The sequence below is a fragment of the Bombyx mandarina genome, chromosome 01, assembly GCF_030267445.1.
Source record: "Bombyx mandarina strain Sakado chromosome 01, ASM3026744v2".
Classification (NCBI taxonomy): Eukaryota; Metazoa; Arthropoda; class Insecta; order Lepidoptera; family Bombycidae; genus Bombyx; species Bombyx mandarina.
The window spans coordinates 19,404,734-19,427,991 of NC_143208.1; the positions used below are offsets into that span (position 1 = coordinate 19,404,734).

At 36.3% G+C, this 23,258-nt stretch overlaps 1 protein-coding gene across 5 annotated transcripts in view; it reads left to right on the forward strand.

Moving 5' to 3' along the window:
• Nucleotides 1-23,258, forward strand: part of ClC-c (chloride channel protein 3) — a 34,060-nt gene continuing 10,802 nt past the window's right edge. Inside the window, exons 1-9 of one of the 5 annotated variants that reach the window (XM_028171110.2) lie at nucleotides 1-143; nucleotides 1,442-1,520; nucleotides 10,409-10,574; nucleotides 15,558-15,590; nucleotides 19,114-19,143; nucleotides 19,880-20,016; nucleotides 20,306-20,509; nucleotides 21,476-21,626; nucleotides 22,592-22,750. In XM_028171110.2, coding sequence (XP_028026911.2) covers nucleotides 1,452-1,520; nucleotides 10,409-10,574; nucleotides 15,558-15,590; nucleotides 19,114-19,143; nucleotides 19,880-20,016; nucleotides 20,306-20,509; nucleotides 21,476-21,626; nucleotides 22,592-22,750 — 949 coding nt within the window. In that variant the 5' untranslated portion in view covers nucleotides 1-143; nucleotides 1,442-1,451. Of the gene's footprint in view, nucleotides 144-1,441; nucleotides 1,521-8,554; nucleotides 8,696-10,408; nucleotides 10,575-15,557; nucleotides 15,591-18,808; nucleotides 18,875-18,913; nucleotides 18,999-19,113; nucleotides 19,144-19,879; nucleotides 20,017-20,305; nucleotides 20,510-21,475; nucleotides 21,627-22,591; nucleotides 22,751-23,258 lie in introns of those variants that run through there. The other 4 variants (XM_028171111.2, XM_028171112.2, XM_028171113.2 and 1 more) reach the window with 4 other exon arrangements.

Genomic DNA, 23,258 nt, shown 5'->3' on the forward strand with positions numbered 1-23,258 from the left:
AATTTAATTTCTACTTCTAGTTTTACACTTGTTCTGTTAGTGTGCTAAGTGTTTGGCTTTGTATTTTTAAAATTTTTAAAACTATGACCGTGGCTTTTAATACTAATTTAAAGTAATAAAAAAATGTTTTAAATATATCTAAGGTTAGTTCATAAAATATCTTATTAACATTTAGAATATTTGATTTTAATAAAATACCGTGCTGTTTTTGTAAATAAATCGTAAGTCCTTTGCAATTTATTCACGAACTAGATTAGATATCCATTCTACATCTGCCACATATATGCCCAGTGGAAATAAAGTGGGCGTCTGATTTTCCATGTTATTACTCCGGATAAGTCAAGAGACATAACTTTCCGGTATTTTAATTAAATTCAACCAGTATTTCAAGAGTAGAGTCGTTCAATTATCATAATATGGTAATGGGTACTTAGATTTTGTAACATCAAATATAAACAAGTTATTATTAATAAAAAATAATCTGACTCTTTCGTTTTTAATTTGAACTGGAACAGTAACAATATACAACTTTTATTTTTATCAACAAATTCCGAAGTTATCATTTATAAATTGAAACATTGAAAATATTTAATAGTAAAAAACATATCTTTCTAATTAAAAATTCAGACTACTAAACTACTTAATATGTATATTACTACTAAAGTATATTATTAACTTTGTAACTATATTTTAAAAATTAAAAAATAATTCACACATTTTTTTTATTTTTTATTGCTTAGATGGGTGGACGAGCTCACAGCCCACCTGGTGTTAAGTGGTTACTGGAGCCCATAGACATCTGCAACGTAAATGCGCCACCGACCTTGAGATATAAGTTCTAAGGTCTCAGTATAGTTACAATGGCTGCCTCATCCTTCAAGCCAAAACGCATTACTGCTTCACGGCAGAAATAGGCGGGGTGGTGGTATCTGCCCGTGCGGACTCATAAGAGGTCCTACCACCAGTGATATTTGTACGAATTAGTAAAACATAATAGTATACATAATTTTAATCATAAAAATCAAGTAGGTAAATAATAAAAAATGTTTAATGTAAACCAAAATTTAATAAAGGAGCAAAGAGGTAGGTAATAGACAAAATTAAATTATTATTACCATATTGCTATACAGGTTTCTATTTTATTGCTGCTGGGGCAATGTCTCTCTATCTTTACTTATCATGGTAACAAGTCATAAAAATCAAATCATTAAAATAATTTATAAATATAGATAATTATTTGTGACTATCTGCTTCTGGTAAAACTTGACAATTGTTGATAATTTAGTAAAGATTTTTAGTCTACCTAGGACCATAAATAAAATATAACAAGAAGAACATTAGTTTCAGTAAATTTATGTATCTTTTATGGCAGTAGTTAAAGCTTAGTGTGTGCCCAATAAAGGACAGAACGAAAGGTTGATTTGAAAAAATATATTTGCAGTTACACAAGCATGGAGAGATTTCCTTTGAAGTCGTCAGTAACAAAAACAGGAATGACTTATCAATCAGTTTACAAAAAGGTAAGGATTATACTATTGAAATTTAAGTTATCCCATTCTTCCATCTGCTTTGTATTTGGAATAAAAATATAAATGTTACACCTGATAGAAAATGCAATTAACTGAATACCAAGTGGTTTACTGGTATTTTTACTGAATTAGATTAGAATAGAATTATAATAGAAAGAGTTAATTGAAGTAATAATGTTGATTTCTATTACTAAGCACCTGGATTGTGTAACTCTGCCTTCTTTCGTTCTTAATGTATGTTTTTCTCTTGGATTCGTCTTTCCTAGAATATTCTAGATATTCCAGTGCTTCAATAACAGAAAGGCAAAGTAGAAGGCACCAGACCGAGTGGAAGGTTGCCCATGCAATGGACTGACCAAGTCATGTCAGAAGTTGGCGTTTGTTTACATTAGTATACCAGGCTCACCACAAACTGGGAGAAGTGGCGATTACTCATGAGGCGCATAACATCTGCCCACAGCAATAATACTGAATGACAATCATGACCACTCTCACAAGAATGATATGACAAAGAAAATAACAGAAATCGAAATAATGACTTCAGTGCGCTCTGTAGGGCAATGGTGACCTACATGACAGTCAAAGGGTTAATATCACCTTTTTTATGTTTTATTCTTATATCTGTTGATGTTCTTATCTATATTACTGGTATTTGAATGCTTTTTCTAGCTGATCAAACAATATAAAGGTCCTGTTAGGAATGGGTGACTATAAAGTTAGGTGTTATGCACTATGCTGTCACTGTTTGTCAATACATAGCTGCAGCCATAAGTTCAGGTTGATTTTGAAAGATCCTAAATATTATGAACGAAGCTTAGACATATGATAAACAAAGCTCTTTGACACAATTATCATTTTGTTGAAGGGTGGCATACTTTGTTGCGTGAAAAAGCCTGAATTTGTGCCAACTAAGTGTCATTTGTGAGAAGTGCTACTTTTCTCCTTTCATCTGAAGAAAGCAATCGAAAGCGCATCTGAAGCGCATCTCGATATCCGAAAAGTTTACTTACGACAATGCTGCTCTAAGCGGAGCAAAGCGCCGTGATTTGTTCTGTCACTACAAAATCGGGGTTGTCGATGTTCACGATCATCCGCGTGAACGAAAGCCAAGGTCTGGCTGATCTATAGTCCTGCTCATATAAAAAGATCAAAGGATGGCTTAATTCGTGGATAGCCTCAAAATACGAGACTTCTAAAGTCAATTTATTCAAACTCTGCCAGAAAGATGGGAAGAGTTGTGGCTATTAATGGGCAACACTTTGGATTATTTATTAGATGATGACCGAGCTTTGCTCGGCTTTTTTTTATTTTTATAACGCCATCTTGTTGTGTCTTTAAAGCAGTAAAAATAGTGTTATTATTCGCCAATAGATGTCGGGAAGAGTCATAAAGCTAATTATCGATAAAGTTGATTATTGAAAACACGAATAAAACCACATTTTCTGAAAATAAATCGTAGCTAAATCGATTTATCGCCCCAGAAATCCCTAAATTTTATGAAAATCGTTGGAGCCGTTTCCGAGATTCAGATTTTATATATATATAAATATACAACAATTGCTCGTTTAAAGATATAAGATTTGTAAACCTTTATTCACAAGGAAATGCATATAAAAAAAATAGCAAGAACTTAGTTGCGGACTTTTATATGAGTGTTTTTGCAGTTGTTGCCAGGAAGATTTAGAGTTTAATATATTTTTAGTCTGGAGATTTAATTAATTATAGTTCTGTATTTATTTATTATTTAAGAAAAATAAATGTCGGACATCAATAAGAATATTTTCTATGCCCCCATGTTAACGTCATGTGATATGTTCGTCAACGGCGAACCTGGCTATTATCGATTAAATGCTTCTAATATAGCTAAAGAAGCCAAACTTTATCTTGAAGGCTCTGTTGCAGAGCGTACAATATAAAAGTCCTTCACCGTATAGGTTTTGGATGGGTCTTCTTTACGAGGCGTTTAGAATCGAAATTTTGGAAGCGCTTTTCTTAAAATTTGAGACAGCCTATTGAACAGAGCTGTCTTTAGAGAGCAGAGCATTCTTGTCTTTGTCGTGCGAGCTCATTCCAACCGTCACAGGGGATATTACACGCAATAATATGGCGTTTTAAAATATCCCTGTAAGTAAGTAATGGCCTTTAGGTGCGCACATTTCCTCCTTCAGCTGTTCCTAAAAGACAGCTTTAGGTAAACTGGAGTTATCAACAAGATGTCCACACCATCTTAATAGATCTTTTATAGGCAGTGGTAGTGGCACCTTAATATCTCAGAGTTTGAGCTCGGTCTTGTCATTTTATACAAAGTATTGATCTTAAACTAGACTCACTCGGTGGTAAAGTAGTTAGTTAGCTCCCCTGACTATTGCGCCGTGGGTCGTGGGTTCGATTCCCACTTCGGGCAAACATTCGTGTGATGAACCGGTTTGTTTAGTCTTTATCTGAGTGTTTATTATCTATATATGTATATATTTATACGTTTATAAGTATGTATGTCAGTTTGTGATACCCATAACACAGAATCTTAATTTGGGGCCGTATGAGCGTGTGAGATTTATTCCTAGTTATAAACACTTCATGTGGTTGCTGTCCAGGCTCTTGATGTCACTCTGTAGACACACCCAAGTCTCGTGGCATACAGCAATATGGACCTTGAACTAAGCGGTTTTTGGGTACAGACGATCGTCATGCTAGTCCCAAAATTTCTACATAGTATACCAAATGATGCCGCACCCTTTGATAATCGTGAGGGAATTTTTGTTTGCGACCAAAACTCCCAAGATTCCGAAAAGATGCTATTTCCTCGAGATCTTTATCGTTCAAAAAAATCTGTTTAAAGTCTGGTATAGTGCCGCGTGCAGGTAGTTTAAGCACCCGAGTCTTCTACACACCTAATGACCCAGCTAAACCGATGACACGACTCGTTGAGGCAGTTTTAAATGGAGTTGTAGGCTGCTGCCATCGTTGACCAACAAGCAAACGTCATCAGCGAGTGTCTACGATGGAGAGCTTCTGTACTGATTATTTTGCTCTGAATGAAAGGCTTTTCTTATAATTGTTTAACGACAAAATAGCATCGACCGCTCCTCTGTCAGAACGAAACCCACACTAACTTTCAGGTAACATACGTTCTGACATCTCTCCCAGCCGATGGCTAATAATATAATCCAGTATCTTTCCAGCCCCACTGAGTAATGAGTTACCATTGTATGATCCACAGTCAAGAATCTCCTTTTTTAGGGTATTAGTAACACCCCGTGTAGTAAATTCTTTCAAATAATTATGATTAACGTTATACAAAAATATTTGTTTCAATGGTAGGAGTGACATAAAACATTCATTGTTCTGTAATTTCTTTTATCTATAATACAATAACAAAAATTGTGAAATAAAATAAATTAGGAATGAAACAAAAGAAAACCCTACGACTTTGTTTTAAGTTTACCTTGTCGCTTTTTAATTAGTATTTTAAAATCCGACTTTTAAAAAACAAAAAAACGTCCAGTGTAGCCAGGATGGTAAGGAGACATTTTACAGGGTTCAACTATGACACGCCCCTAAGCGCTTAGACGGAAGTTTGATGATTTTCTCTTGATCCAAAACAAAACAAACAAGTTCACAACATATATACCAAATAAAAAAGAAATTAAATACAACTTATTGTGATAAATGGAAACATTTAAACACTACCATCTGAACGATTAGCTTGTTCCCATACTTTAACTAACATAGCATGTTTTTGATATGTGTGTTTATAAACAGCCTTAACAATTCCAACTCCCTTCCAACTAAATTAGTCAACTCTTATACAACTTAAAATTCTAGCTAGATAGGGTACAAGACGACCCGATGGAGTGTCACAATTGTGACTGCGACGAGGACACGGTCGAGCACACGCTCGCATATTGCCTCGCATGGTTGGGGCAGCGCCGTGTCCTCGTCTCGCAAATAGGACCATACTTGTCGCTGCCGACCGTCGTGGCTACGATGCTCGGCAGCGACGAGTACTGGAAGGCGATCTCGACTTCTGCGAGTCCAGCATCTCGCAGAAGGAGGCGGCGGAACGAGAGAGGGAAAGCTCATCCCTCCCCTCACCTATCCGTCGCCGCCGAGCCGGGGGCCGGAGAAGGACTTTTGCCCGACTCCGGCCTCTGTAGGAGGCGACCTCCCCCCCGGTGAAGGTTACGGGGCGACCTGAGGGGTAGAGACCGCGCGGCGTGTTACCTGCGCTCTAGCGCGCTGCAAGGCAGCAGTTCCACGGAACTGTTGTGTGGGAGCAACCGGTTGGCGGTGTATCGCGTTCCGACCTGGCAGGCTGGGTCTGGTCCAGCGGGGTATTCCGTAACACCAGCGTCACCGCCTAGGGCGGCCCGTCGGGCTGCAGTACCGAGACGGCCGACGTAGAGACGTCGGGGGAGAGAGTGCACGGAGAGTCGTTTGGTGGGTAGGGCCCTTAAACATCCTTGGACTCGTGGTCTGCTCTCAATACCTGCAGACCGTCAAGTCCCACATACACCGCGCGGCCCCTAGGCGCGGAAGCCTCACAGGAGGTTCGGCCTCCTACCCGAAAAAAAAAGGGTACAAGTGGACTGCACCTCGTAATAACCTCTGTAATAATCTGATTTAAAGCAGCACTGACTGATCGTTTCGCGACAGGAAATCGATTAATAAAACCGTTAGGATTTCATTTCGAAATACGGATCGAGTCCTTCCCATACTAATTTCTACTTCTGTTGATACGGTCTTGTCGTTTTCATCAATTAAACCGAGCTATTATCGCTAGTATGTTTATAAAAACATAATATTATATAGTTATCGTGGTTGTTTCGTATTATCGTGCATAATAATACAAATGACTGTGAAAAGTATTTTTAATAAATTATTAAAATGGATAATAAAACGAATCGATTTTCAAATACCTATATCTCTCGAATTGGGCTCCTTGAAATTTTAGTGTCATTAGGCTACCTTTACTGTCGGTTGGTCTGCACATTTGTGCACAAAAATAGTTTCAAAGAGCCGTTTTAATACAACCTTGTATTCTGGACATAAAAAATATATTCGCTTTTCTACGCACACTCGCCATTAGAGATCCTCAAAAACAGTAGGTTAAACTAATGCTCATTGTTACTGAAAAAAGTGAGACGTGAAATAAAATTGAATTTTCATTATTAACGCAGAAGACATTTAAAAAAAATTATTGCTTAGATGGGTGGACGAACTCACGGCCCACCTGTTGTTAAGTGTTTACCGGAGCCCATAGATATCTACAACGTAAATTCCGCCACTTACCTTGAGATATGAGTTGTAAGGTCTCAGTATAGTTACAACGGCTGCCCCACCCTTCAAACCGAAACGCATTAATGCTTCACGACAGAAATAGGCAGTTTAGTGGTTGCCTACCCGTGCGGACTCACAAGACGTCATTCCAACAGTAAAATACAGTATACATAATATGTTGTTATAATACCTAGTCAGGTCATAAATTCTGTCACATGTTTAATGTAAAATAATTGAAACAAGTTTATTCATTATGTAACCATTCATATACCAAAATGAACTTAACAAAACATAGATTCTTATGACACTAAAGTTTATTCAAAATGACCTCCGTGATTTTGAATACAGGCCTTCAATCTGCGCGGCCAGTCGTCTATCGCAGCACGAACGAGGTCTATGTCAATATCGGCGGCTGCCTTAATCAAGGATGTCTTTAGTGACTCCAAATTGGGATGAGGCTTTGAGCACGCCTTTTCCTCCAAGTGTTGCCATATCTTGTAATCTAACGGATTCAAATCTGGACTGGAGGAGGGCCAGTCTTCGTGCCGGATGAAGTCGATTTCACGCGCCGCCAGCCAGTCTTGTGTGCTCTTCGCTCTATGAGCTGGCGCCGAATCTTGTTTTAATACCCAGTGCCTGTTATTGAACATGGTATGAGAAACAGGTTCCACAAGGTTCGTCAGGACTGTATTTTGATACACAACTGCATTCGTTTTTACACCTTTCTCACAAAAATGTACCTCTGTTAAGCCCCAATAAGAAACTCCCAACCATACCATGAGCGAGGATGGAAAATGACCTCGTTGGACACGCGGAATACGGTTGCTCGCTTCTTCACTACTGTGTGCGTACACCTTATCATTTTGTTTGTTGTAGCTCTCTTCTACAGTAAAAATTTTTTCATCCGAAAAAATAATTTCCCGATATTTTTTTCCCGCGTACCGCTTCAACAAAGCGCGGCATCTCTTCAGTCTCAGGTCCATTAGACGAGCATTCAAAGATGTCCTGTTTTTCTTCGATATGCCCGAAGCCCTAAGTCTTCATTTAACACCCTTTTCACCGTGGTTCTGCTTAACCCCATCTGAAGGGCCAACAGTTTCTGCTTACGTTTGGGATTTCTTTGAATTCGTGCCTTCACAGCTTTTATCACTGCTGGAGTCCTAACAGACCGAGGGCGACCACTTCTTGACCTGTCATCTACACTAGAGTCTTCATTGTATCGTTTGATGGTAGGATAAACGAATCTTTTGGTTATATTCAAATTTTTCAGTACGTTAAAAATTTGAATTGGCGCGTAACCGCAACGATGCAACGCAATAACTGCAACACGGTCTTCTTTAAGCGTCCTCTCCATATTTAAAAATGAGTAAAATTCTAAAAGTATACATTTTTATTTTCATGAACAATTCGAAATTCGAATTCAATAAACTTTTTTGTGGCCAGCATTCTAAAAGAAAAGTTTTTACTGTGTGACAATACTTATGACCTGACTAGTTAATATACTTAAGTTGTATTCAAATACTTTTGTCTTAGCAATAAATTAAGTATTAAAGGTTTGTTTTTTTAGTAAAATCATCTTGTGTAAATGTAACAGAGTCTTTGATTTTATCTGTCGTCGATATATACAATTTTGGGAGTTTGCATAGTGCAACACCTACATACATATCCAGCACCAATCCAACTGTCCCCCTCTACTCTGCGCGGTACTCATTATTGATTTTTCCCTTCATATCAAGCGACGGCGTCGTGACTAGCACACAGGCTCATCGAAAACATTGAATTTGAAATAGGTCTTTCTAGATTATAATTCATGAGTTATGTGGTGCTTGTGAGTACGAGTGGTGTTCGTAGATTACAACCGAAATGATAATCTTAAAATAAATGACGTAAGTGCATTCTTTATGTTATGAAATGCGCAATGTATTGTTGCATTAACCAATATAAGCTATGGGAACAGATTTGGAGGGTGAAAATAAGGTATTCGAAATTTATTATAAAAAAACCCACATCCATTTTTTTTTTGTAATAAATATGTTAAAAATAAGTTCATGTATGTTATAAAAATTTTTGAAATTGCGGTCCGTTTCTACAAGTCCACAATATTTCGGTAGCCAATGATATTAATTATTTTACCATCGTAAATAGATAGATTAGTTCGGTCTGCGCGTGTTACACGTGAACTCATGAGCTATGGTATTTACTAATGCCCAGCAGGGCACTGCTATTTCATTCATCAATGCGATTTAAATATATACAGCTAAAAAGGGGCGTGTATCCGATATTCAAGTACATTTTTTTGTTCACGCTGTTCAAAATTGATGACTAGTGGCCACGTCCAAGCTGTGTTTTCACCTAAAAGCAGACATTAAATTACTATTTTATGTTGAAGGTTGATTAATGAAGATTTTCTGGGCGTCAGACACACTGGTACACATTACAACAGTGTGCTCGGTCTTCGGATCACCTCATGCATTTCTTGGTGGTCAACCCTTGTCAAAAGTTAAAACAGTAGTTGATTACATGAAAAAATGTCGTTTTTTCATACAATACAATCAGGAAGAAAGCTGTAAACTTTGGCTTTAATCGACTTTTCGACGAATCACTCAATGAAAATAATATGTTATTGTTGTCCTTTACATTTCGACGAACACTAAGCTCCTCTCAGTCGACTTTAGCTATTTGATTCTGTAAATGTAAATTATTTCTCATATTTACCGTTGGTTTTATTCTTCAGTAAAGATAAATTATGAACAATCCTTTTTCGGGGTATGCGAGACATGTTAATCTATCGTCATAACTGAAATAATAATGCGTTGGATTTAATTACTAGCAGGGAGTTTTATTTCGCGTATTCACGCGATTATTCTTCGGCAATTCTAAGATTTTTCGGAAAATAATATCTAAATATGTATAAAATAGTTAGTATATTAGTGGAAACTTGAATAACCCGTACGGATCAAGTGGAGCAAACAGTGATAAAGAGACGACGAGAATTAGCTTATCTTACTCTGTACATAAAATTATACAAAACCTGACGCTCGTTTTGGTCTGAACCTTATTGAACAAGATCGTTGAATGAAAATCGTATAATATTATATAAATGAAATGAAAAATCTTATAATAGATTAATACAGCAAACGGTGAGTGAGATTTCTTTAAAAAAAAATGTTCACCACGATCATAGCCAATCTACCAAAACAAAATTGTTCAAAGTTTACAGAGCGCACATTATTTCGCTATGCGGTTGCCGTGTTTCAAAACTTTTTAAAACCTATTAAAAGCACGTACTGTAGGTATCTGAGTATTAAATCTTAATTTATTTTCGATATTAATGAACATTCACGACGTCACTCAACTGTTCCGCTATCCAATTTCGTTTCTAATAATCAGAGCAAAAATATTTTACACAATCGAGCATACGAATTGTGTAACACAAGGTGCAATATTGAATGTCATCGTTCAATATTGCATACTATGTTATCTTACGACGCATAGTATAGAACAACATAAAGAATTAAAGTAATTCAATTGCGACACCTATGCGTCACTACATAACAACAATTGGCTAAGAGATAATAGTTATTTGCGTTAATTCCTAGGGCGCAAACACTGCGAATGGGCGTGGTGCTCATAGCGGTGAGGATGAAATGGTAGATATCACGCCGGGCCTCCAGCAAGCGGCGGACGGCGTCACCACACCCACAAGCCACGGAACCTTCCAGATCTACGAACAAGGAAGCCGAAATTCCGCGAGCAGCACTCATTGTACGTATCAATGTATATCCAGTAAAACTGTTTGACTGAAACTTCAAACTTATCATTAATTTCTAGCAACTCGACAACTTGTTACCCTCTAATTTTGAAAAGTCGAGTGGAACAGTGACTAAAGCTATGAATAGAATGTGTTCGATGTGTAATAATAATTATGGTCCATTTATAAGTTTCATTCATTCCTGAAACGCTTAGCGACACACGGTCCATTGATAATAAAATGTTATTATATTTATTACAAATGCTCAATTAACGTAATTAATGTCGTGTTCGAGATAAAATAATCGTTGTCACTAGAATTAACGTAACAGTAATATTTACAAAAATATATTTCCATATTTATAAACGCTTCTACGTCCCTATGACCGTTCATTTTATGAGAAAAAAGAAATGTGAAAAACATTAAATGACAAAAAAGGAAAAATAAATGTTATTTCCTTGTGAATGGGAGAGTTTGATTGCCACTGCAGGCAGACAAACAAATTGCCCATCTGAAAGTAAGTACTTCCATCCACATCAGCAATAACATGATCGTAGCCAACCGCTGCCTACTACCGATGACTCTCTTCAAACCTCGTTCGAAGAAGTAGTACTTAGCGGTTTGATGAAAAGAACTATTTCAGATAGTATAGGTAAACTCTGCTTCGGTGAGGGGCGGTGCAATGGTTAAAAGGAATTATCTCGAACAAGTCTTCAGAGGACTCTCACTCAGGAGGAAACATACGGTTTGAAACATAGAGGTAACCGGAGTCTTCCTGTAAACCCAGAGGTATCAAATTTGTTGACGCTATAGAGATTCGATACAATCGGACTTCTCCGCACCAAGCACCGAGAACAGCAAAACCTTCTGCCTTGGTCAGGGACCGAAAAGATTGACTCTCGATGCATATAGTTTTGTAGTCGCTCCCAAATTCTGGCGGTGTGTTCCGAAATTGTCTGGGCAATAACCTCGTTATTGGACTTGGAAGTGGTGTTAAACGTCCGTCTTGAAAAATTCCCCAGCATAATCATTAGTTTTTCAATAATAATTACCGTATTAACTTAATTGTTATTACTACTACTTAATTTATTGTTGAAAGTTCATTAAAGTAACTCCTTTTTATCATATGGGAAATAATGAATTCATAATCGGCATAGGTATGCCCTGAGGTGTTCAGATCTGCCGGTGTGAGAGCTCCTTGCCTGAGATTCGCGTCACACAGCGTGCGGTCAGGCAGGAGCTTCGCCTTCTTGATGTCTATAAGTCGAGTGGGCCGGATTGCATCCCCGCAGTGGTTCTAAAAACATGCGTCCCTGAGTTGACACCCGCGCTAACGCGTCTATATCGCCTCTCGTACAATACCAACAGGGTTCCGTCTTCATGGAAGACTGCTCATGTCCACCCTATCCCCAAAAAGGGTGACCGGTAGGACCCCTCGAATTACAGACTTATCGCGATAACTTCCTTGCTTTCCAAGGTGATGGAGCGAATTATAAACATCTAACTTCTTAAGTATCTTGAGGATCGCTAGCTGATCAGTGATCGGCAGTACGGGTTCCGTCATGGTCGCTCAGCTAGCGATCTTCTTCTATACCTCACACATAAATGGGCTGAAGCCTTGGAAAGCAAGGGCGAGGCTCTCGCTGTGAGCCTTGACATCGCAAAAGCCTTCGACAGGGTCTGGCATAGGGCACTTCTATCGAAGCTTCCAGCTTACGGAATCCCTGAGGGACTCTGCAAGTGGATCGCTAGCTTTTTGGATGGACGGATCATCACAGTTGTTGTCGACGGCTGCTGCTCCGATACCATGACCATCAACGCTGGTGTTCCACAAGGTTCGGTGCTCTCCCCCACGCTTTTCATACTGCATATCAATGACATGCTATCTATTGATGGCATGCATTGCTATGCGGATGATAGCAAGGGGGATGCGCGATATATCGGCCATCAGAGTCTCTCTCGAAGCGTTGTACACGAGAGGCGATTAAAACTTGTGTCTGAAGTGGAGAACTCTCTGGGGCGGGTCTCCAAGTGGGGTAAACTGAATTCAGTTCAGTTCAACCCATTGAAGACACAGGTTTGCGCGTTCACTGCGAAGAAGGACCCTTTTGTCATTGCGCCGGAATTTCAAGGAGTAACCCTGCAGCTTTCCGCGAGTATGGGGATTCTGGGGGTCGATATTTCGAGCGATGTCCAATTTCGGAGTCATTTGGAAGGTAAAGCCAAATTGGTCTTTAAAATGTTGGGAGTCCTCAACAGAGCGAAGCGGTATTTCACGCCTGGGCAGAGACTTGCACTTTATAAAGCGCAGGTCCGGCCTCGCGTGGAGTACTGCTCTCACCTCTGGGCTGGGGCTCCCAAATACCAGCTACTTCCATTTGACTCTATACAGAAACGGGCTGTTCGGATGGTCGATAGTCCCGCTCTCGCGGATCGCTTGGAACCTCTGGGTCTACGGAGGGACTTCGGTTCTCTCTGTGTTTTATACCGTATGGTCCATGGGGAATGCTCTGAGGAATTATTCGAGATGATCCCTTCATCTCCTTTTTATCATCGCACCTCCCGCCATCGGAGCAGAGTTCATCCATATTATCTGGAACCACTACGTTCATCGACAGTGCGTTTCCAAAGATCTTTTCTGCCACGTACCATCCGGCTTTGGAATGAACTCCCCTCCACGGTGTTTTCCGAGCGCTATGACATGTCCTTCTTCAAACGAGGCTTGCGGAGAGTACTTAACGGTAGGCAGCAGCTTGGCTCTGCCCCTGGCATTGCTGACGTTCATGAGCGACGGTGACCACTTACCATCAGGTGGGCCGTATGCTCGTCTGCCTACAAAGGCAATAAAAAAAAAAAATGCTTACTCAATAAAAACCAGTCTCCTTTCTCTGTGTAATTTCAAAGGGTCACGTTAAAAATCAAACATAAGTTCTCTCATTACAATTAGTATGAAATTTCGGACCAACGCCCAAAAACCCTACCCTTGGAAGACGGAGATACCGGAATGAAGTTTCGCCAGGATCAAATCACGTGGCGTGTCTTTGTTCAATGTATGTCCAACAGTGGACTAAAATAGTCTGTTAATGATCGGACCGACTCATTCCTTAGATAGCATCAGTAGAATGTGTGGCCTATGCACATGGACTGTCCCAAACCGGCCGGCTCGCTTCACAGTTTACAATCCCATGAAAACTTCGCAAGCAATATGTTGCGGATGGCAATCCTTGTCGTCGCCGATTGCTGTCAGCAACTCTGAATCTGCGTAGGCGTTGGCACATTTTTGAACAGGTCTTAAGGTGTGTATCATTGCTTAAACTTCATCAAGAAGCAGAGTTACAGAGAATCGAAATTTCAAAGTAATACTCGTATGTCAGGTAATACAAGCACTTTTAATTTGACCTGCCACTTTAGACACTTTAGAAACTCAATGGTAATCCAATCTAAGGAAAGCAGCCTCTTTTGAACCAATGTAACTGTAAAGAAAAATCGTAACATTCTATTCAACTTAGTAATGCCCAAAGATCCACCCAAATACAATACAGAAAACTACTTAACTATAAAATATCTTATTTAAAATTTGAGACAGTACAGTTTTTCCTTTATCATGGAACATTTTCTATATTTACCCTTTCTGTACAACCTGTGGTTGCCAACTTTTGCGTGGTTTTTATATATAGAATTGCTGTTTAATAAACAAAGAAAATAAAATATGAATGAGTAATACAATAATAAAAATCGCTTTAATGAAAGCTGTTCTGTAATATTACGATATTGATTTCCCTAGTCAGTAGATTCGCGTTAAGTGGTTATTACCTCGAAGATCCTTTGCTCAAGGGGAGGGACAGGTAATTGAACGCTACTTTTACCTGTACTATCTTTCATTTCTATATTTATAGAGATACATGTAGTCGAAGCGACCCTAATGCTACTTTTTCTTTCGTGATTTTACTTTAAGTACGTTTTTTGGACATCCATGAGGCTTCAACTTATGCGAGTGTCCACTCAATGGGCGAAATACCATAATCACCTAAAGATTGTCAGTGACAATCAAAGATTGTATATTTACAAGATTTATTATTATATTTATTTTAAATAAAATCTAACGTTTTAAAAAAATAAACTAATATTTAAAAAAAAAGACATGCCCGCTGATTTTCTTGCCAGTTCTTTTCAGGACGGATGCTAGTTTTTGTGAATTGGCGGTAGTTTATTTTTGACGTTCACACCGTATGTACTTCATTTATACTGTTTTTTTTTATTTGATTTGATTTATGCTATGTTTAACATTTTAATTTTTATTTCCTAATTAACATTTTGAGTGGAAAAAAAACTGATATTCCAAATATATTTTCTTGATAACACGTGAGTCATTAGCTATTTAAAAAAGAACACGAGAAAGGAGAAAATCGTATTTAACTTTTTTTTATATTTTACGTAAACTAGGAATTCCTTGTACTAGGGTCAGGATTTATTTGTTGAACTCTACGAAGATAACTGAACAGTGAACTCTGTTTTGGTCACGCCGCCGCCACCCCGTACTCCACTTATTCGTGACCACCAAAATTTTAGTGTTAAAAGTTTTCAAAACCTACTAAAATAAATTCAATTACAATACTTTGATTTATATATAACTAGCTGACCCGGCTTACTTCGTAGTGCCTCAATCGATAAATAAAGGACCTAAACTTTTGTATAAAATAAACTTAAAACAAACAAAAGGAATCTGTCCGACGGGGAACACATTAATGGAAAAACAAAATTGTTATTTTTATTTAATTCCGAGCATTTTCATATTTATCTACCTTTTAAACCTTCTCTGGACTTCCACAAATAATTCAAGACCCAAATTAGCCAAATCGATCCATCCGTTCTCGAGTTTTAGCGAGACTGACGAACAGCAATTAATTTTTATAAATATAGATATGATATTTAATAATTAAAAAAAAAACGCGAACACACATATTATACTGACCAATGTTTTTTTTCTGCATTGCAAGCATACATTGCTCAGTTTTTCGGATCGTCGACAGGTACGTTATCAATGCAACGAATACGAGTGCAGATTGGATAATTCAGTACTTCCTATTATATTATTGTAACGTCCTTCACATGTCTGAGAATAGATGGCACTCTATTATGCACATCTCAGAGAATAGGTATTATCCAATCACGACTCTGTAGTTGTGAACATTGTAGATTTGTGATGTTGTAGTATGAGTAATTCATTTACGTGAGTTAGTTTTTAATAATAGTACACAGCATCATGCACAGTTGGCAATTTTTATGCGTACCTAAACTTTAGTGACTTAGACTCGCCTCGTTGGTCAAGAATTTACTGACTCTGCCCAATACGATGGCGATGCTGTTGTCCATGACCTACAGTGAAAACTCATCAAATGCTGTGTGTACCTTTGAAGGTACGGGCTTTGAAGCGTTCTCAAGTAGTATCCTATAGCCCATCTAATTATGTAAAATAGTAGTCTTCTACAATTTCAATGATAACAATCAAAATAAATATTATGAAATATTATAAACATTGTATATTATATTTCAGCAAAATTTAGACAACAACAGTCCGTAAAAATATAGGTAGAGCTAAAGCCGTAAAGAGTTAAAGTTACTTATGGAAACTTACATATATGTTTTGAATTTCATAAATTGCGTAAGTGTTACTTAGAAGAGTGCCCAATCGTCTAATCACTAATAGAAAGTACATGTAATGCATTTAGGCCGATAAGATTTTTGTTGATAACGATACTGATACATCCGAATATCGATAAGATACACGTTCAGTTCACTTTTAGTTTTTGATGAAAACAGTGTTTTAAACATTCAAATGGAAAGTTCAGAGAATGGAAGTGAAAGGGAGCCACTCGTTCCAGACGATGTAGGTAAAATTGCTTATTTTTATAAATCTATATTGGTCTAGACGCGTCAACAGGCTCTCCGCCCGTTTGGTGTTATGTGTAAGTTTTTCGTTTTATAGAGTTTCAAGTCGGTACTGAAGAAAATTTCGCTGCAAAAATTTTGGCTTACTATAAATTATAATATGCATTATTAGCGGATATAATTTTTTATTAAATAAACCTACCAATGAACTAATTATCTAATAATCTAAGGCGTTATCAAGTAAGAAAAAAAAAATTACAATAAATAAGAATTCATAGCAAATGTGCATTGATGAGAAAAGTATAACTTTCATGCATTTAATCAGGCTTTAATATCGGGTATGATCGTACGACCTTGATAGTAAAATAAGTTGCACAACTATGTTTTTGTAATAATAGGAAGTGGAAAGTCTATCACGCTATCACGTGATGGCTTCGCGTCGTCGGTTTGTTGCCAACTAGCAGTAACGTCAAGTTTTCTTAAAATCAACGCGGTTTGTGTATGATATTTAAAAAATAATGTGTACCATACTTTTAAAGTTTGAAAATCACTCACTTCATACGAATAATGAGACAAAAATTAAGGAGTTTAATCCGATAATATTATATTACTGAATATTATACAAAAGTACAATGTGTACAGTAAGTAATAGAAATAATATACTTGTAACTATAATAGTATAGTAACTATAATAGTTACAAGTGTTACAAGCGAAACCACAATTAAAGTAAGTTTAAATTTAATTCCAAGACTAGCTTACAGAGTTCGTTAAAAGTATAATAAATTTGTAATTAAAGAGTTGAATGTGGGGGCCAAAAAACAAGAACCCCGTGAGATCCAGGACTAGAAGTAATTTAAACTCATGATGGATTTCAAATCGAGAGTTGATCGATCGTTTCTACGGTAGGTATTCGAAAAGAAAACAAACATGAAAAAAATGGTACTGTGATACCAAAAAGCATCAGTTCAGCAAATGAAAAAGTAGATTGCTGAGCTGATTTTCAGCTGAAGCCTCGAGTGAGATTATTATTGTAACACAGTAGACATAATATCTATAAGTTTGTGATTCATTGGCTCGACCTCCTCCTCATTAACTTCGATATTTATGAAAATATTGCGGTTCACTGATATTCATTATCGTTTACATTGTATTCAATTACTAGCAATAATTAAATGTTAATTTTATCGGTCGGCATGCTTGTTTGACTTTCTGCGCTGATTGCACTCAGATGATGTTTTTTGTAGATTCAATTGATATTAACGATCTACAATGAAAAATAGAAAGGTCTAAATGTATTTTATACTCTCGAAATGATTGAACGAGCTGACGGCTAGTAGAAGTAGTGTTATGTGGTTACCGGGGCCCCAGACAGTGATAGTCGCTCACGAAAGGTTCATCAATTGTATTGTATAACAGCTGTCCCACCTTTCCAGCTGGGTCGAATGACGCGGCTAAACACACAGGATGGGAGTATTTACCCATGCGGGCTTACAATACGCCCTACAATCAGTATTAACGCTTTACAAATTTGTGGGTTTCAATTTACACGCTGTCGTTGTTTTATCGTTGAAGTATTTAACACGTGTGAAGTTGGGGTTTCTTTCAATTTGGAACCCACCTGCGGGATTGGAATACTAAAGACGTATTGTTTAATACGAGTAAACCAGGCATCTGTTTTTTTAGCAGTAGAAATCAGAAAAAATGATATCGATTCAATCTCGATTGTATTTTCCTCATTTAAATACTTTGTACAATATTTCATTTAATTGAAATTCAGAGGATCAACTTCGTAATATGTTCCGTTGTAATTGTGTATTAACAAGAGGAAATCTTAAGGTTTCTAATTAAAAAAATATATATTTAAAAGTCATTTGCATAGCTAGACGTCATGATCTGACTGATGTTTAGCTTGAAACTCTCTAGAAAATAAGAGATATAAGATTAATAATTTAAAATATAAGTGATTCATTAATATTTGACAGCAATAGTGGTTCAAGTGATTGCTTGAATTGAATTAACGTCTCTGACTATCATATTAATATATTTTGTTGTTAGTGTCCGGTTCCTATTACCGTCAGTTAATCTAGTAATTTCTGAAGGCATTCTAAATACTGTTCTTTTTGATTCTGTAAATATTCCATTTATTTAAAAAACAAGTTTAGTCAACATCCCTGTTAATACTACTAGTACATTTGTAATATATTACATTATTACATATTACCTTAATATATTAACAGTTAGTCATTAATTTCAGAACAGTATTCCTACATTGATTAAGTAGTAGATTTTTATAGAAGTACTGATAGCAACACGACCAATCATGACTACAGAGTAGTGGTGGTACAGATTAACCTACCTATCCTAGTTTGACAGTCTGACGGTCGACGACGGCGACAGTCCGCGACTCTACGTCAATCCGAAATCGTAATAAAATGTTTTTATCAGTTTACAACTTGTGATTGTGTACAATAAAACAGACGATTTCTTTTGTTTTAATGTTGTCAGTGTCCTTAACAACAAAGCTATAGAACTGTGATATTATTTTTAGGTTTTCAAACATAATTTATCCGTGGTTTTTGCCTTGTTCATTTATTTACAGTGGATAGCAGCGTGTGATTATTTTAATGATTAATTATATTCATTTCTGAAATAAATTCTTTCAGGGGACACAATTATGTTCTCAGGAATGCAAGGTTGGTATAAAAAATTTTTTATATAAAGAGTATATTGTAGAATAAAGACTAGTTAGTCATTTCTAGAGTGTACGAAATTACGAAATTAACTTCAGTTGAACGTGTCACATTCATTATTTTTGATCACGTGATATTTAGAATACAAGAAATTACCTTTAAATTCAATAGGAATACTTTTAGAATAATGAATTGTCTTTTTTTATTAATAAAGACTAATGTATTCTTATATTATTATGGTATTGTAAAATATGTTATTGGATTGTAAAAAAGAAACAAAAGTTAGTCAACAACTTTTTTTAAATTTCATCACATTAAAGAAAATATATATCCTAATAATTTGATTTTGGACTTCAATAGTTATCAATCAGTTTTATATTTAAATAAAATACTTCTCAAGCTTTCCCAATACATATATTTGATAGACATAATTTTACAAACATAATCCTATAGAAAATACTTAATTTATAATCATGTATGGTATGAAATATGTAGTATAAAATAATATACAAACCAATATACTATTTGTCATTGTCATAGAATTAATAAATGATACAAAACTACATTTTAGATTAGCCAATAATTTTCCTTTTGTGTTTGTACTTTGTGCAAATTATAAGTACATTTATGAAACAAACATTGTAAACTTTACAGTTATTGATTAAAAGAAAGAATAATATACTCCTAATATGAGATTCTAAATGGCTAATAATAATAATAATAATATGTATCTGTGTAGGTGATGATGATATTCCTGGAATTGGACAATATGAAGATTTCCATACTATTGATTGGCAAAGAGATATTGCGAGAGATCGCATGCGACATAGATATATTGTGAAGAAGAGACAGGACTCAATATGGGATTTAATCAAAGTATGTACATGAAATTATTTAATTGATAAGTTGATCCAATAAAGTCAACCTAAAACCATTTGTTGTAATTGGTTACATGAAATATGTATTAAATATTAAACCAATAATACTGACATAAGATGCAAAGTAATCTAAAATTGTAATAAAAATTAAACACACTTTCTTCACACGCATTGCTATATCACATTGTCAGATAAACTATTAAACTGTTTAATGAGTATTAATTAATTTAATTAAATATTTAAACTATAATAAAAATATTAAATATATTTAAACATTTGTCATGTAGGGTGCCCATGATGCCTGGTCTGGATGGGTTTGTGTATTGCTTGTGGGAGTAGCAACTGGGATAGTGGCAGGAGTAATTGACATTGGTGCCTCATGGATGACAGATCTGAAATTTGGAATTTGTCCAGCTGCGTTTTGGTTTAATCGAGAACAATGCTGCTGGTCAGACACAAATACTACATTCGACAGTGGGAATTGCTCACAGGTTAGTTATAGTAAACTATTTAAAAAAAAGTTTATTTTAATTTATATTCTGTTAAGTATTAATATAGTTTAAATTAAAATTGTTCAATATCAACTATATAAATGTATAGTAAAAGACACCAAAGAGATTCCTAAAGATCTACTGATAAATTGTAAAAGAAATATTTAGAACTTGGTTGCAGTGCTGATTGATTCAAAATTTATTGTATTCTTTTTTATTTCTTTTTTAAATTATAATTCTTGGAGATTTGATTTGATTTATATTATACTATATGTTCTTCCTTTGTCGTGAAAGTTGTTCCTGAATATTTGTTTAGTACATATTTCATTAGAAAAATCGCGGCCTGGGCGGATTCAAACACCGCCTCAATTGTATTGTTTGATATGAATGCAACAGGCGTCTGGTCCTTTAGGCCACAATGACTTCAAACTTTAACTAAAACTACTTGAATAGACTCATCTTGCATGTATTACTTCATATTAAAATCATAAGTAATTGAAACTTCTGAGAGTATAAAATTATAATAATAGCCTAACGAAAACTGAATACTAGTCTATTATATTTGCGTTATTGCGGATCATAGACTTATTTAAAAGTTATTTTGACTATTTTATATCGCGTTTTTTCATTGTATAAACTATATGCGTTTCGGTTTGAAGGGTGGGGCAGCCGTTGTAACTATACTTGAGACCTTAGAACTTGTATCTCAAGGTGGGTGGCGCATTTACGTTGTGGATGTCTATGGGCTCCAGTAACCACTTAACACCAGGTGGGCTGTGAGCTCGTCCACCCATCTAATCAATAAAAAATAATAATAATAAAAATATATTACAATAATATAAAGCTTAAAAAACATTCGAATCGTGAATACAGTTTGAGTATCGTAGATATTATTGTTAAGTTTTATGTGTAATTTTCTATGTACGTATATGTTATTTAATTTCTTAGTAATGTTTTGTTCCACAGTGGCTCACCTGGCCTCAAGTTTTTGGCGACCGAGGTGATGGTGCTGGAGCTTACATCATCAGTTATCTCTTTTATATATTATGGGCTTTGATATTCGCTGCACTTTCAGCGTCGCTCGTAAGAATGTTCGCGCCCTATGCATGTGGCTCTGGTGAGATATTACTATTACTAATTTCAAAAAGTCGACCATAATCATTGATACTTCAAGATTTAAATTGATTTTATGTCAGAAAAATGTATTTATTTGTTTTTGTATTGCTATTTTGAAAGTTTGTTATCAATATAACAAACTTTCTACACAAAAAAATATACTGGTGGACAAACAGAGGAAAAATGGTTTCTAACTGTTTTGCCTTATATTATTTTATTTATAAACATATAATATGTAACTCAACTCAATGTAATAACTGCAAAATTAAGATGAGTCAATTATTGCCATCAGATTAACTATTCGGCACTGGATGTCATTGAACTGTTACACTATTGTGAAGCAGACATTAATCAAATAATCCTATCCTCCAGTGTAAAATACCTGGTGGAAAGTGGTCTTCGTCGCCCATAGACATCAGCCACACCAGATTCGCAGCAGTTACATTTACTCTGAGCACTTGCAAACTAACTGGCAGGCATCTAAAAACGTGGTGTTATACCCACCCGTTATACCCTATCTTGAATTTGATTAGCGGTCTGACACCATAACCCTCTTACCGTGGCCGTTGTTAATTATTCCGACCCAAGCGACGGGGCAGCGCAAATCCGCTCTTGTCGAAAACATGTCTTGTTGGATCTCCCGGATCCACTCTCTGTACTCTTAGGATCTCCAAGCACCGGTCACCGTCATCGTTGAAATTTTTGATTACGACGAGCGAACTAGCCCATAGGCACAGCCCACCGAGCTTCTCGCCGGATCTTAGTGGGTCCCAATTCCGATCTGGTTGTAGACTCTACAAAACACTGCTCTTGCATTAGTGTTAGCAAAGTCTCTCAGATTGAACCCGTGGTTTCACCTAGCTATCTGGGCGTAGCTGAAATTGCCTCTTAAGCTACCAGCGTATAGGTAGGGGGAAAAAAATTGATAGCAATGTTCAATTTTATGATTACCGTTTCTATCACCAGGTATCCCCGAAATTAAGACCATACTAAGTGGTTTCATTATCCGAGGATATCTCGGCAAGTGGACCCTTATCATCAAAGTGGTAGGACTCATACTGTCTGTGTCATCGGGACTGTCTTTGGGGAAGGAAGGACCTATGGTGCACATTGCCAGCTGCCTTGGTAAGTTTATAACTTTATGAACAACGGACGCCGGATCTCAGTTTCGCTCGGCTGAATCCGGATATTGTGCTAAAACACGTTACAGTAGGCAATTGTATACGTATTATATATAAAAAAAAATATTAACTAAGTTTCAATATTGAATTTTATTCGTTTCCCTTTGAAAGTGATGAATTTCCTAAAAACATCGAATTTCGTGCTGCCAACTTTGAAAATATGAGTTTATATAATCATTCATCCTTTATTTTATTCCATTAGGAATGAAATTCCAAAAAAAGCTTTTAGTTGATGTTTATAACAGAACAAGCCTCAATTAATAAAGCTTAAACATGCAGCCCCAGCGGCGGCCGTTTTGAAATGTTGAATCACTCAGGATAAGTGATTATATAAGAATACTAGTTTAAAAAACACGCTTTTGTAGCAAGCTTTATTAAAAAGCAGAAAGATTTTGTTTTCAAGTAAAAAAAATAGAATGGTTAAGAAAAAAAAAACAATTTATCGTAAGTAT